This window comes from Ambystoma mexicanum, chromosome 6p, assembly GCF_040938575.1.
Source record: "Ambystoma mexicanum isolate Mex_15411 chromosome 6p, UKY_AmexF1_1, whole genome shotgun sequence".
Taxonomy (NCBI): Eukaryota; Metazoa; Chordata; class Amphibia; order Caudata; family Ambystomatidae; genus Ambystoma; species Ambystoma mexicanum.
The window spans coordinates 1,193,370,355-1,193,383,892 of record NC_090935.1 but is presented as its reverse complement, the minus strand read 5'-3'; the positions used below and the strand labels follow the sequence as shown (position 1 = coordinate 1,193,383,892).

The 13,538-nt window shown below is 48.7% G+C and overlaps 1 protein-coding gene across 7 annotated transcripts in view; it reads left to right on the top strand.

Moving 5' to 3' along the window:
- NMRK1 (nicotinamide riboside kinase 1) overlaps nt 1-13,538 on the top strand; it is a 665,849-nt gene that overhangs the window by 344,079 nt on the left and 308,232 nt on the right. The window contains exon 9 of one of the 7 annotated variants that reach the window (XM_069625836.1): nt 12,760-13,003. The exons of the other annotated variants lie outside the window; for them this stretch is intronic. Within the exon in view, the coding sequence (XP_069481937.1) occupies nt 12,760-12,800 (41 nt within the window). The 3' untranslated portion in view covers nt 12,801-13,003. The remainder of the gene's footprint in view (nt 1-12,759; nt 13,004-13,538) is intronic. 7 annotated transcript variants of the gene reach the window in all.

Below are 13,538 nucleotides of genomic sequence, written 5' to 3'. Positions count from 1 at the left end.
GGCGTGTGCCCACCTGCAGTCCCCCAGGACTTTACAGGACCCGGGTGTGAGGCCCCCACACGGTTCTGGTGGGGCGTGTGCCCGCCCAAAGGTTTCCTCCCGCCGCGCGAACCCATCCACTAGGCCCCAGAGGGCAATCCCCTCGCCCCGAAGCCTGTGGGGGACAGCGAAGCAGGAACGGGAAATGCCTGTATGAACTGGCAGGAGACCCTGCAAACCTTTTGCTACGAGGGGGCTGGTGACAAAAACAAGAACCCCACAAACCACGGGAGCATGGCCCATTCGGAAGCCCCGACGCACTCCGCAGCAGCTATGGAGAGAGGATTTGCATCCATACTCCAGGAGATCCGGGATATGCGATCAGACATTGCGCAGAAACTGGAAAAAATGGACAACAGGGTGGACAAGGTGGAGGACAGGCTCTTGCAAGTGGAGACCTATCAGTCGTCCTCAGCTACGCAGGAGGTGCAAATGGAGATGCGGCTGGCGGCCCTGGAAAAGAGAGACGAGGAGAGGGCCAGGCAAATGGACGACTACGAAAATAGGGAAAGGAGGAACAATCTCAGATTTTGTGGGGTTCCCGAAGTGGAGGGGGAAACGGAGAGAGACTTAACCCGTGTGGTGCGAGACATAATCACCCTCCTATTTGCTGAAGAGATGACCACGGAGCTGACATTCGATCGTGTGCACAGAGCGGGCGGCAGGGGGCCCCCGCTGGATCCTTGCGCGCTTTCACTATTATACGGACAAGGCAAAGGTCCCGGAGGAGGTAAGGAAAGCGGGGGTGATTTCCTACAACAACGCAGGGATCTCAATATTCCAAGACCTTTCCGCCTACACCTTGGCGAAGCGGAGAATGTGCCGCCCCCTCGCGCAACTGTTGAAGGACAAAGGGGTGCGCTTCAGATGGGGGTACCCATTCTCCCTGACTTTTGAATACATGGGCTAATGGACATCGTTAATCACAGAAGAGGATATAAAAGGGGCCATTCAGGATTACGTGACGGAGTCTACCCCCGGAAGAGGCCCGGTGGGCCCGGCGGCGATCGGGGAGGGGACCTCGGACCGTCCTGGGTCCAGGAGGAGGAAAACCAGCTCAAGAAAATCCAGGAAGCTAAACACCCCACCGTCCGGGAGGGAGGGGGTGCGCAATGACTCAGAGGACTGAGGATCGGGGCGACCCTTCCGCTAAAGGGGCGGGACCCGACACAATGATGGTCCGGATGAACAAAGATTCCCCCAGGACAGCAAGTAAGATGGGGGCAACAGTGGGGAAGAAACAGAGGGGGGGGCTCATAACAAAGAGCTTGGAAGTGAATGCCCGGTCGGGAAGGGCAGTCTGGTGGTCCAGCCTAATGCCAGGTATGGCAGAACTAATTGGCTGGACGCCGGGGAGGGTGTGACAAAGTTAGTTGGGGGTTTCTGGTTGGGGAAGGGGTTCGGGGACGAGTTGGGGAAAGGTTCAAATAATGTCCTAACAATGAGACTAAGGGAGCGAAAAGGGAATAGTGATGCTAGGCAGGTGCCCAACAGATCTGGCGACTTAGATTATGGCTGACTGCCAACCGGCCCTGGGAGTGGGCACCCTGAATGTGCGGGGCTTGAACACCCCCACCAAGAGGTCCCTGGTTTGCCGAGAATTTAGGAGGGCTAACCTGGACCTGTTGTTTTTGCAAGAAACACACTGGGTGCGGGGGAAGGAACCCAAAATGAGAGGGGGAGGCATAGGGGAGCTTTTCCATGTATCCCACAAGGGGAAGAAAAGAGGGGTGGCCATCCTGGTAGCCAGGGATGTCCGCTTCACTAGCGAAGCCACCCTACAGGACCCTGAGGGCCGTTTTCTATTGGTGAGGGGCACCTTACAAGGATTCCCTCTGACCCTGGCGGTGGTGTACGGCCCGAATGATGGCCAGGCCCAATTCTGGGAGGGAGTAGAGCAGAAGCTCAATCTATTTGTACGGGGCATGTTGGTAGTAGGGGGAGATTTCAATATGGTGCTGGACCCATCTTTGGATAGGAAGCGGGTGGGCCCCCAGAACTCCAGACCCTCGGATGAGTCCACGGCGCGTACCTTCCGGAGGGTGAACGAAGAGCTGGGCCTGGTAGACTCAATTCAGACTCCATTCCGACCCCCAGAACAGGAATCCCCTCTTTTTCATACTACTCTGCCATGCATGCCTCGTTTTCAAGGATAGACTATATTTTGCTGGACGCAACCCTTTGCCCATATGTGGCAGACTACAGGGTCGATCCCGTACCCTGGTCGGACCATGATATGGTGTGGGTTACAATATCGGGGGGATGGTGGAAAGAACGCAGAGGCCGTTGGAAATGCAACGATGCCCTACTAAAGGACGAGGTCCACGCCCAAGAGATTGCAGACGCCATAACAGAATTTTTTTAACTAAACGACAATGGGGAAGTGGGCACACACACGCTCTGGGATGCCTGCAAGGCGACTCTACGGGGTGTTCTTATCCAAAAGGGTGCATCGGCAAAAAGGGTGAGAGAGGCGCAGGAGAAGACCCTCCAGGAAAAAATCGCCTGACTCCAGCCGAGGGGCTCCCCGGACCGAGAGCCGGAACGCGACCGTGTGGCCGCCCTGGAGGATTACAGGCTCCAGCTGAAGGATTTACTCCTCCACAAAACAGAGAGAAGTCTTCAGATGGTCAAGCAAAAGTACTATGAGAAAGGGGACAAAGCGGACAGGATCCTGGCCTGGAAGCTGAGGGAGGTCCAGAGGAGCAAAATGGTGAAGGAAGTGAGGGACGCTCGGGGAACTCTGGGTTGCGAGTCTTCCCACATTGGAGAAGCCTTTCGCCGATATTATGAGACCCTGTACTCATCCGAATATGATGGGGGATCTGCTCCGATAGAAGATTTCTTGAACTCAGTCCAACTTCCCGCTTTGTCTAGGGAGATGTCCGAGGGTCTGGAAGGGCCAGTGACCGAGGAAGAGGTAGCCAAGGCGATAAGCGGGATGAAAGTGGGAACCACCCCCGGGGATGACGGGTTCTCCGTTTATTTTTACAAAAGATTCCGAGCCTCTTTAATCCCCTACCTAGTGAGAGTCATCAACTCCATGCTACAGGGGGAAACTCTCCCCGACTCCATGATGGGGGCTATCATCGCAGTGTTACCCAAGGAGGGGAGGGACCTTGCAGAGTGCATCTTACCGGCCCATATCACTGCTAAACATTGACGTTAAGATTCTGGCCAAGGTGGTGGGGAGGCGGATAGAGGGTATATTGCCAAAGTTAGTCCATGGGGATCAGGTGGGCTTCATCAGGGGAAGGCAGGGCTCGGACAACATAGGTAAGACCATAGACCTATTCCACTTCGCGTAACGGTCGGAGCTCAACGCAAGTGTCCTCTCCTTAGATTCGGAGAAAGCATTCGACAGGGTCGAATGGCGGTACATGGATCTCCTCCTGAGGAAGATGGGTTTCGGGACCCACATCATGAGCTGGGTAACGGCACTTTACAGAGCTCCCACGGCAAGGGTCCAAGTGAATGGGGAGTTGACCGATGCCTTCCCCCTCTCTCGAGGGACAAGACAGGAGTGTCCCCTCTCCCCCCTGATATACGTCCTCACGATTGAAGCGCTGGCCATAGCGATCAGATCACATCCAGGAATTAAGGGGATCAGCAGGGGGGAGGTGGAATTTAAACTCTCCCTATTTGCAGATGACATCCTGGTTTACCTGGTAGACCCTAGCTCCTCACTCCCCCCTCTGTTGAACCTGGTGAACGAGTTTGGACGCTTCTCGGGCCTGAAAATCAACGCCTCGAAATCGGTCCTGCTCCCTATGAGACTCCGGGACCCGGTGCTAGACCCCTTAGACAGGCTTCACGGGATCGAAATGGGGAAGGCCGAGATACAATATCTGGGGGTTCTCCTCACACGGGACCTAACTAAACTGGCTACTGCAAACTACGACCCCATAATAACAGGGATCACATCAGATCTGAGGAGGCGGGGCGGGATGATCCTCTCCTGGTATGGCAGGATGACGGTGGTTAAAATGAACGTACTGCCTCGGCTCCTATACCTTTTTACAGCCCTTCCGACCAATGTCCCAGAGCAGTTTTTCAGGGCTCTCCGGAATGCTATCCAGGACTTTATATGGCAGGGGAAAACCCCGAGAACTAAGAAGACCACACTGACATCACCAAGGGAGGAGGGAGGGTTTGGGTTGCCGGACTTCCATTTGTACTTCCGCGCCGCCCAGCTCCGAGTGCTATTGGAACACATGAAGGAAGGAATGGGGACGTACTGGTCATACCTGGAGGATATGAACACTCACCCCCTGAAGGTCCGCGACCTTGTGTGGGCTCCACGAAGAACAATCCCGAGTCATTTGAAAACCCACCCGACCTTGGGGGTTCTCTGGGACATTTGGAAGGAAGGGCCTCAGACAGCGTTCCTCACTACATGGCCGTCCCCGATGACCTCCCTCTGGGGCCACACCCTCAACCTGGGTAATAAGGGGTTCAGGTCATCCCAAACTTGGTCGGACAAGGGATTGGAGTGGGCAGGGCAGATGTTCAGGGAGGGTGAATTCCTGCCTTATGAGGAACTAAAGGACGCGCTCAGCCAGGGATCCCTAACCATCTTTGAGTGCCTCCGCCTAAAGGGCATTCTATGTGATCAGTCGTGGGGCCCCAAACTGAGTAGACAGCTAACCCCCTTTGAGAAGTTTATAGATACGGCGACCTCGAGGAAGGGGTAGTATCTTCCATGTATAAAATCCTCAATACGCACAACCTCCAGGGAAGGAGAAACTTTCGCAAGTTCTGGAATGACCTGGCGGGAGAGGAGATTTCAGAGGACTCTATGGGAATCTATTTACCGCCGATATGGAACACAACTTTAAGGTACTGCAGGGTTGGCATAGGTTCCCAGTGAAATTATCTAAGATGTTCCCGGCGGTGTCCCCGTTGTGCCCGAGGGGATGTGGTCAAGCAGGCTCCAGGAGCCATATGTGGTGGCACTGTCCAAAGGCTCAAGTGTACTGGGGGTCAGTGAGGGACTGGATGGCGGAAGTGATAGAGGAACACTTACCTCTAAACCCCCTGACGATGCTACTGGGCCTCCCCCCGGAGGAAACGGAAGCACACCGATACCCAAGGATGTGGGAGACAATGCTGCGGGCGTGTAAAGTAGCCCTCGCACAAAAATGGAAAAGCCTGGAGCCCCCTTCTAAGGAAGATTGGATGAAAAAAGTAAAAAACATGTTTGTGATGGACAAACTGACTGCCATGGTGAACAATGACATAGGCTCATTCCTTACGAACTGGTACGGAGTACAACAATCGTGGGGATGGGAGGTCCATTGAATCCTGGGCGGGGAGCTCGGTCCCAACGGGGCAAACCAGACTGAGAGCTGTGCAAAATAAGACAGGGAGGCCCGGTACCCGGGGCAAGGCGGCTTCAGGCCTGTCGGAGTCATGGGCACTAGCTGCATCACACCCGAAGAGAGGGAGAGGACGATAAAAGTCTCCCGGAACAACAGACATGGTTTGGACATGGGGTCGGGGGGGTGGGTACAAGTTGGGGTGGTGGGATAGGGGAGAGGAGGGGGTTTGGGGAATGTCTAAACACTGTTTTGTAAACCTGAATAAAAATTTAAGTTTTCAAAAAAAACTACGAGCCAGACTCAATAACCTATATGAGCCGCCTAGAAGACTCCTTCCCGCTATAAAGCGGACAACTAAAGGTCATCATACCAGGATATGTAATGTTCCCAATCCTCCTCATGTCCTACCAGCATTATAAACTTCCAAACTAGCAACTCTAAGACAAATGTCAACACATCATCAAACACCGTCCAAACTAAAATGGATTCTGAAGGACATTCCTTTAAGGGAGCGCTCCTTAATGTAAGATCCGTAGTGCCACATGCCACCGATCTAGCTGACTTAATCACAGAAGCTAATTTAGATTTCATTGCTCTAACCAAGACTTGGTTACACAATGCGGCAGGACCATCACTTATGTTGGCCATTCCCGACGGTTATACCATATCTAGGCAAAACCGAGAAGGTTCCCGCGAAGGAGGGATCGCCATTATATCCAAAACTAACCTATTGCTAAGACTAGCCCCCGTCACAACCATGCAATCTTGTGAAGCCCTCACTGCGAAAATCCCCATAAATAATACCCAATCTTTAACCAGTCACCTAATCTACAGACCTCCGGGTCCACTTGGAACCTTTGAGGAGGATCTGCCCAACCTACTGACCAACAATGTCAAAACCACATCACAACTACTGGTACTAGGGGACTTTAATCTTGGCTTCAATGACTAAGTAGATGCTCATGCATCAACTATTGCCAACACCCTTAACACTTTAGGACTATCCCAAAAAACTTAATACCTCTACCCACGTGAAGGGTGGAATACTTGACTGGATCGCTGTCTCTAACTGCACAGTCACAGTCTCCTCTATTACACCTCTATCTTGGACTGGTGTCCTTTAACTTACTAACCACCAGACCACTCACGCCAGCCCTACATACGGCTCCATCCTGCCCAACCAGAAACAAAAAGAATCTGACAGTGGTTAATATCATTCCTGCTATCCTTCCAACCTTAAATGCACTGCCAGACAACCTTGACCCTAGTGCACTAGTTCATGAATACAATAGTATCATGCGTGCCACTATGGACAAAGTCGCCCCACTCAAAATGCGAACAAGCAAACCCAAGGCACACTTAAACAAATGGTTCACGCCAGAACTCAAAGCCTTATGCCTAACAAAAAGAAAATGTGAATTGGATTGGAAATGATGTCCAACTCAGGAGAATAAGGCTAATCTAACCAATATTTCTCGGCACTATAAAAATGAAATCTGCCTGGCAAAGCGCAATTCCTACAATGATCGCATCGCCAACTCTAATTCAAGTATGCAGTAACTCTTCTCAATTCTGAAAGAACTTGAGTCTCCCATTGCCACACCAGATACCTGTATTAAGGATCAGACCTGGTGCGCAAATATCCAAAATGCCTTAGCAAATAAAATAACCTCGCTGCAAAACAAAATCCAACTAAAAAAAGAATCTTTAAACCTCCCAAATAAGCCGCCGCTTAATGACACCATTAACCAACCCACCAATAAATTCTGCTTCACAAAAACCACTACTATAGAGGTAGAGAAAATTATCCTCTCTCTCAAACCTTCTAATTGCAAAGGTGATATCTGCCCAGGTCAAATAATAAAAGACGCAGCCAGAGACTTATCACCCTTCATCACCAAACGTATTAACGCCTCCTTCGCTACAAGTAACATCCCGGCTAATCTAAAACAATCATGGGTGCTCCCGCTTCTCAAGAAGCAGACATTATACCCCCTCATCCCCACCAGCTACCGGCCCATTACTACGGTACCTTCCTTACTGAAGATACTAGACAAAGTTGCTTATACACAAATTCAAAGACACCTTGAATTACACAAACTATTGGGAGCTAGACAATCCGGCTTCTGCCCACTTCATGGAACTGAAACTGCTCTCATTGATCTAAAGACCCAAATAGACGAATTGAGAGATCAAGGCAGGACAGCACTCCTCCTTCTACTTGATCTCTCAGCTGCTTTCAATCTCGTGGACCACAAGGTCCTCTGCAGACACTTGGACTCTGCAGCCCACTTTTCCACCCATGCCATCAAATGGATTGAATCATTATTGAGTGAGAGAACAATGAGAGTTTTCTCCCCTTCAGCAGCAGCAGCGGACCCCATGCCAATTACATGTGGAGTCCCTCAAGGCTCTTGCGTCTCACCAACTTTGTACAACATATTCACCAAACCACTCTTCGATGATCTGCACCTTCTAGGTAACACCTACACTAATTATGCAGATGATACACAGATTCTCCTGCTTTCTGGGGATCACAGCGATGACAGGGAGTTGGTGAATAGGGTGTATCTCATTCAGGCATGGATGGCATCCCATGGCCTCTGCCTGAATGATGATAAGACAGAGTTGATTATCCTGGGTACGCAGGCCAATATCAACAACGAACTATTCCATGCTCAACATAGACGGTAATAGTATCAAGGTCTCCAGGGAAGTAAAAACACTAGGTTTTTATCTTGATTCTACCATGTCTTTCACCAAACAGGTTAACTCTTTAGCTTCCACCACGGCATACACCTGTAAATTAATAAGAGCAGGCAAGCCCTTCCTATCCAATGATAGTTGTATGATCCTGCCGAAAGTCCTAATACTATCCCGACTTGACTACTGCAATGCCCTCTACAGCGGTGCCAACAAAGCTATCACCAAAAGGTTACGAATCGTACAAAATAATGCCTTAAGTGCTGCTCTTGGCATAAATAAAAGGGAACATATCTCCTCCATTATACATCAATATAAATGGCTCTCTACTGACAATACAATCCACTTAAAAATGATCTCCCTGACACACAAAGCTCTCAATAATGCTGCTCCCAGCTACTTGACGGATAAAAGAAAAAGAAAAACCTCTAGTAGACCGACAAGATCCTTCAACTCCAACTGCTTGGTAGTATCCAGATTTAGACTTGCCAAAATTGGCAGTATTAGTTTCCCAGTGCTAGCTGCTAAATGATGGAATGCCTTGCCACACAACCTGAGGTCAGACCAACCCTTTTCATACTTCAGAAAGAATATTATAAAAAACATCAATGCCAATATTGCGTAATGCACCATTAGATACCTCAGGTATGCTAGTATATCTGGATTGTATATATGTATCATTAGATTTATACCATAAATGTAAATAATTATATTAACACTGTATATAATTCACTACTTTGTCTGATACTAATGCCATAAACTGACCAGATCTGCATTATTGTTAAGTATGTACCATCCTTTATCTCCTATCATTATAAATTATGTAACACTGTAATTCCCTATAACTTTGTAAGCTTTGCATATTCTCTCTGCTGCGTCCGGTTACCCTTGGGTCTGGCGCGCATTACAAATAATACAAACAAACAAATGAACGTGGACCTTAGCACCTACGGTCCGGGTCCCACCTACAGTTACCTCCTGCATAGTAGATGAGGCTTTTAAAGAAGACAGGTAGGGTTTCTGAGCTGCAGATTTAATTTTATGTAGTCGGGTTTATGTAAACAATCTGGCCGTCTTCTTTTCAGATCCAACACCCAATGTGTGCTCATTGAGAGCTAAGTTCGGGTGAGGCCCTCACTCTTCCCGCTTGCCGTTTGCCTTGCCCTGACAATCATTCAGGGTTGTCCCCCACAGTCCACGCGTTCAGCTGTCAGAATTTCTACCCCTCACTTCAGCTAGAACTTGAGAGGGATAATGAGGCAAGCTTCTGTAGCATCCTCTGGGATCAAAGGGAGAAGCCACCACAGTCTCCCAGAGGTGCCCAAGGCTAACAAGAAGCAGTACATTGCCCAACTGCCTGACTGCCTGTCTGCAGACCCAGCTCCATCAATGCAGTATCAATATTAATAGTCCATCTTGGTTTATTCTGCATACTTACAGTTTGTGAGCCAAGCTGGCCCCCGGATTAAAAGTGGATATGTTTTTGCTGTTTTTTGCCTCAGACATTTATCCAATTAATCCAGATGGCGTTGGTGCTCCCCGTGAGCCGCCAGCTGCCACTCCACTTTGCATCACTTTGTGTCCGCTTCGTGGAACAGAAGTGTTTTTAGCAGAGTTCAGGGGGGTGGAGAACATCTGCCCACACAGCCTCCCCTTCAGGCTCTCAAAGCAGTAGGCTCCTTAATCAGGCTCACACTGGTCGTCTGGGAATGGTACACAGTAATCACAGCAACAGCGCTGTCTCGTCTGGAAATCCAATTAACACACAGGATCCATAGTATGCAACTGTCACTGCCAACTGCCTCTCCACTTTGTGTCGCTTCACGGAACCAAAGTGTTTTTAGCAGAGTTCAGGGGGGTGGAGAACATCTGCCCACACAGCGTCTCCTTCAGGCTCTTAAAGCAGTGGGCTCCTTAATCAGATTCACACTGGTCGTCTGGGAACAGTACACCGTAAACACAGCAACAGCTCTGTCTCATCCGGAAATCCAATTAACACACAGGATACAAAGGATACAAGTGTCACTGCCAACTGCCTCTCCACTTTGCATCACTTTCTCACTCTGGATCTAGTTATTTGTGGCTCTGGCTCTCCTACTTTGTCTTCTTCTTGCATAAAATCATCTTCTTTAAGTCAGTAAGAGGCCCCACCTCGGCAGGGCTTGACGTCTCCAATATAGTACAAATCTTTTTTACCATGCAGTTTTACTGCTCTGTCTGTTGCCTTCTCGAAGACGAATGGACCTTCAAATCTTGGTTTGTACCATGGCCACACAAGGTTTCGGAGTAACACTGTGTTCGCAGGATACAACAATGTCTGTTTCAACAGTCTGTTTTGTCGGTGCTGTTGTCGTCTTCACTGTTCTTCGACCTCTCTCCCTGTGGCTGCAGATGACGAGAAATAAGAGGCACTAGCCTTCAAAGAAGCCACATATTTGTACATTTCATCTCCACAAACGTTGGATGTTGCATTTGTCTGCCAATGCCTTCATGGGAGGAGCCAGTGGAAGTTGGTGGCGTTAGATGGTGGTTGGATCTGGGCTGATTGCGCAATGCAAACAGTGCCAAAGGCAGGCAGTACGGTTGGGATATGCTCAAAATTCTCCTTCACAAAATGAGATCCATTGTCAACCCCCACCCCCATCGTGGGAACTCCTCTCTAACGAGGAATTGTGCAGCCCTGGGGGCATCAGGATGTGAACAGGGACCAGGTTCGATCCATCGAGAAAACAGGCAAACTTCCACTATCATGTAGTGGTAGCCCTGGCACACCTGAATCATATCAACATAGTCTAAATGGAGATGTTGGAAGAGGCCAGTCGGGCATGGTATGGCTCCTCTCACTAGACGCAAGGTATGTCCTGCAGCACATGTTTTACACGTTACACAATTCTCCATAAATGCAGCTACATGCTCCGCCATATTAGGACAAAACCATTCTTACCCCATGTGTGCAGCAAGTACCTCTTTACCCATGTGAGTAGAGTAATGCAATTGTGTGAGTGCAATATGTAATAATGCTATTGGGAGTACTCGTTTTCCTGTGCTTTTTTGTCACCACAAGGCGTAAGTGCAGGATATTGAACATCCCCTTCTCATCCACAACTGTTTCTCCTCTGTCAGAGCCCTCCCCATATATGCCATTATTTGCGTAGCTTGTAATGTGTTGTAGCCTTCTTTTAAAATCATGTTGCCCACACAAATGCTTGTGTTTGATGGGTATCAAAGTCTGTTATTTCTGGAAAATATGCTGCACGCTTTGCTTCCGCATCCACTGCTTCGTTGCCCTTGGAGACTGTGTCTTCCGCCCTCGCGTGAGCCTGCCATTCTATGACCGCTATTGCTGCTGGGAGTTGAAGCGTCTCTGCACAATAGGGGCACGTGCTGCACTGGTGTGCAGTCAGCATGTTGGACGCCCCTCCTCGGGCATCGTGACAGTCCAGAGTGTACTGTAGTTGTCACATCCGCCGAGTCGCGATACACTGTAATCTCCTGACCCTTGCTCCAATCTAATGCTATTATAAGAGCTACTAATTCTGCTGCCTGCCCTTAAAAATGTGAAGGCAATCTAGTGCTTACTATCGTTTCTGCTGTACGTCTGCTTTTAATGTAACCACTGCCACCCCTGTATGGCTCTCCCCTGGTTGTCTATTCTATTGTCAATATAAAGCACTTCTCCCCCTCAAGAGGTTACTCCCCCACATTGGGAATGTCGTCATACTGTTCCATGTAATTGTGCAGTCGTGTACATAGTCTCCTTCCTCCACTGTTTCGGCTACAAATGTCGCTGGGTTCACAGTCCTGCATCTTAATATTTTGATTGCTGGATTTGAGATAATACAGCTTGTATCTGTAAGCTCTCTGTGTAGTCAACGTACTTTTGGGCCTTTCGAGGATTGCAAAAAGGGCGTGCTCCAAGTAAAGTGTGGTACTAAACCCCATAGTAATACTCGCTGACTTCTCTACCGCGAATGTGGCAACAGCCAGAGCTTGCTCACAAGAGTAATGTCCACTCATCACACGGTCTAAACATCCACTATAATAAGCCAAGGGCTTGTGTCCTAGGGTAGTCTTCTGTGTGAGTACAGCAGTCGGCATCGGAGTGTGAGAACAGAAACAATTTGTCACAGTAGTCTGGAATCCCTAACACTAGAGCTATGCATATTGCTTTCTTCAGCTCTTCAAATACATCAGTCATTTTGTGTGTCCATAACAACTTGCCATTCCCTTTCCGTGCTTCCTAGAGTCTGCTTAACAAAGATCTTGTGTATGTGCTATAGTCAAATACCCACGCTCGGCAATATTTACAGTGGCCTAGAAACTGCTACATCTCCCTCAATGTCTTTGGCACCAGCGTTCTGGAATTGCCTCAGACTTTTCTGGAGTCACCCTTCGCTCGTCCTGGGATATCAATTGCCCCATGTATAGCAAGTCCTTTTGTCAATATTGTAATTTTGCCTTGTCCACCTTGTAGCCCTTTTCTGCTAATACTGTCAGTAAGTACACTGAGATATTTCGATGCTGGTCTTCTGTCCTGTTGCAAATCAAAATGTTGTCAACGTATTGTATGATGATGCTCTCTCTATCTGTATGTTGCCTAGATCCATTAGAATGACCCTATTAAGGATGGATGGTGACTCACAATACCCGTGTGGTAATCTTATATGTTTATGTTTATCTTATGGTTTTTATATAGGAACGATGTCAGATCATGTGATTCTTCATGAAGTGGTATAGAAAAAAAGGCATTCTTCAAGTCTTTCACTGTGAAGTGCGTAGCTTCCGTCGGGACGCTGCACAGAATTGTCGCTGGATTTGGAACTAATGGAAATTCTGCCTCTACTATCCAGTTCAAAGGGCAGAAATCCTGGATAAAATGCCAAGAGCCCCCATCACCTGTGGCACAGAGTACACAGCTGTGTTACACTACAATTCTGGAGGTACTAATATTCCCTGCTTCACCAATGTGGCGATTATCTCATAAATGCCCTTGTCTACTTCACTTAATATGGGATACTGTCTTGCCCTTGGTAGGATAGCTGTATTTTTACCGCTCCAATCCCTTTTAACAAACCCATGTCATAGGGACTACTGGTCCATAAGACACTGTGTACCTGCCCTAAGTCTTCTTCGAGAAATGGTCGAGGTTGCTTTCTCAACACTGCCATTCTCTTTGGTACTTCCCTATAATGTATTCCCACCCAATGTGTAATACTCATGTCAAATATCACCTCATTGTCTGATCTATCATCTTGGAATAATTCCTGGTCCGTCATGTCTGTCAGTCTATATCCTCCCCCACTGAAATCACTGTCTTCCATGATCGTCCTGTGTCGTCTGTCCCATGAAATTTTATCATCTTGTTTCTCACTATGGCTGCCTCGATTTCTATTGGGATCACCTTTCCTTCCTTCTCGTCTAAGGGAATCTCTGGTCTGAATAAGAACTTGTTCGGTATTCGTAAAAGCCTCTCCT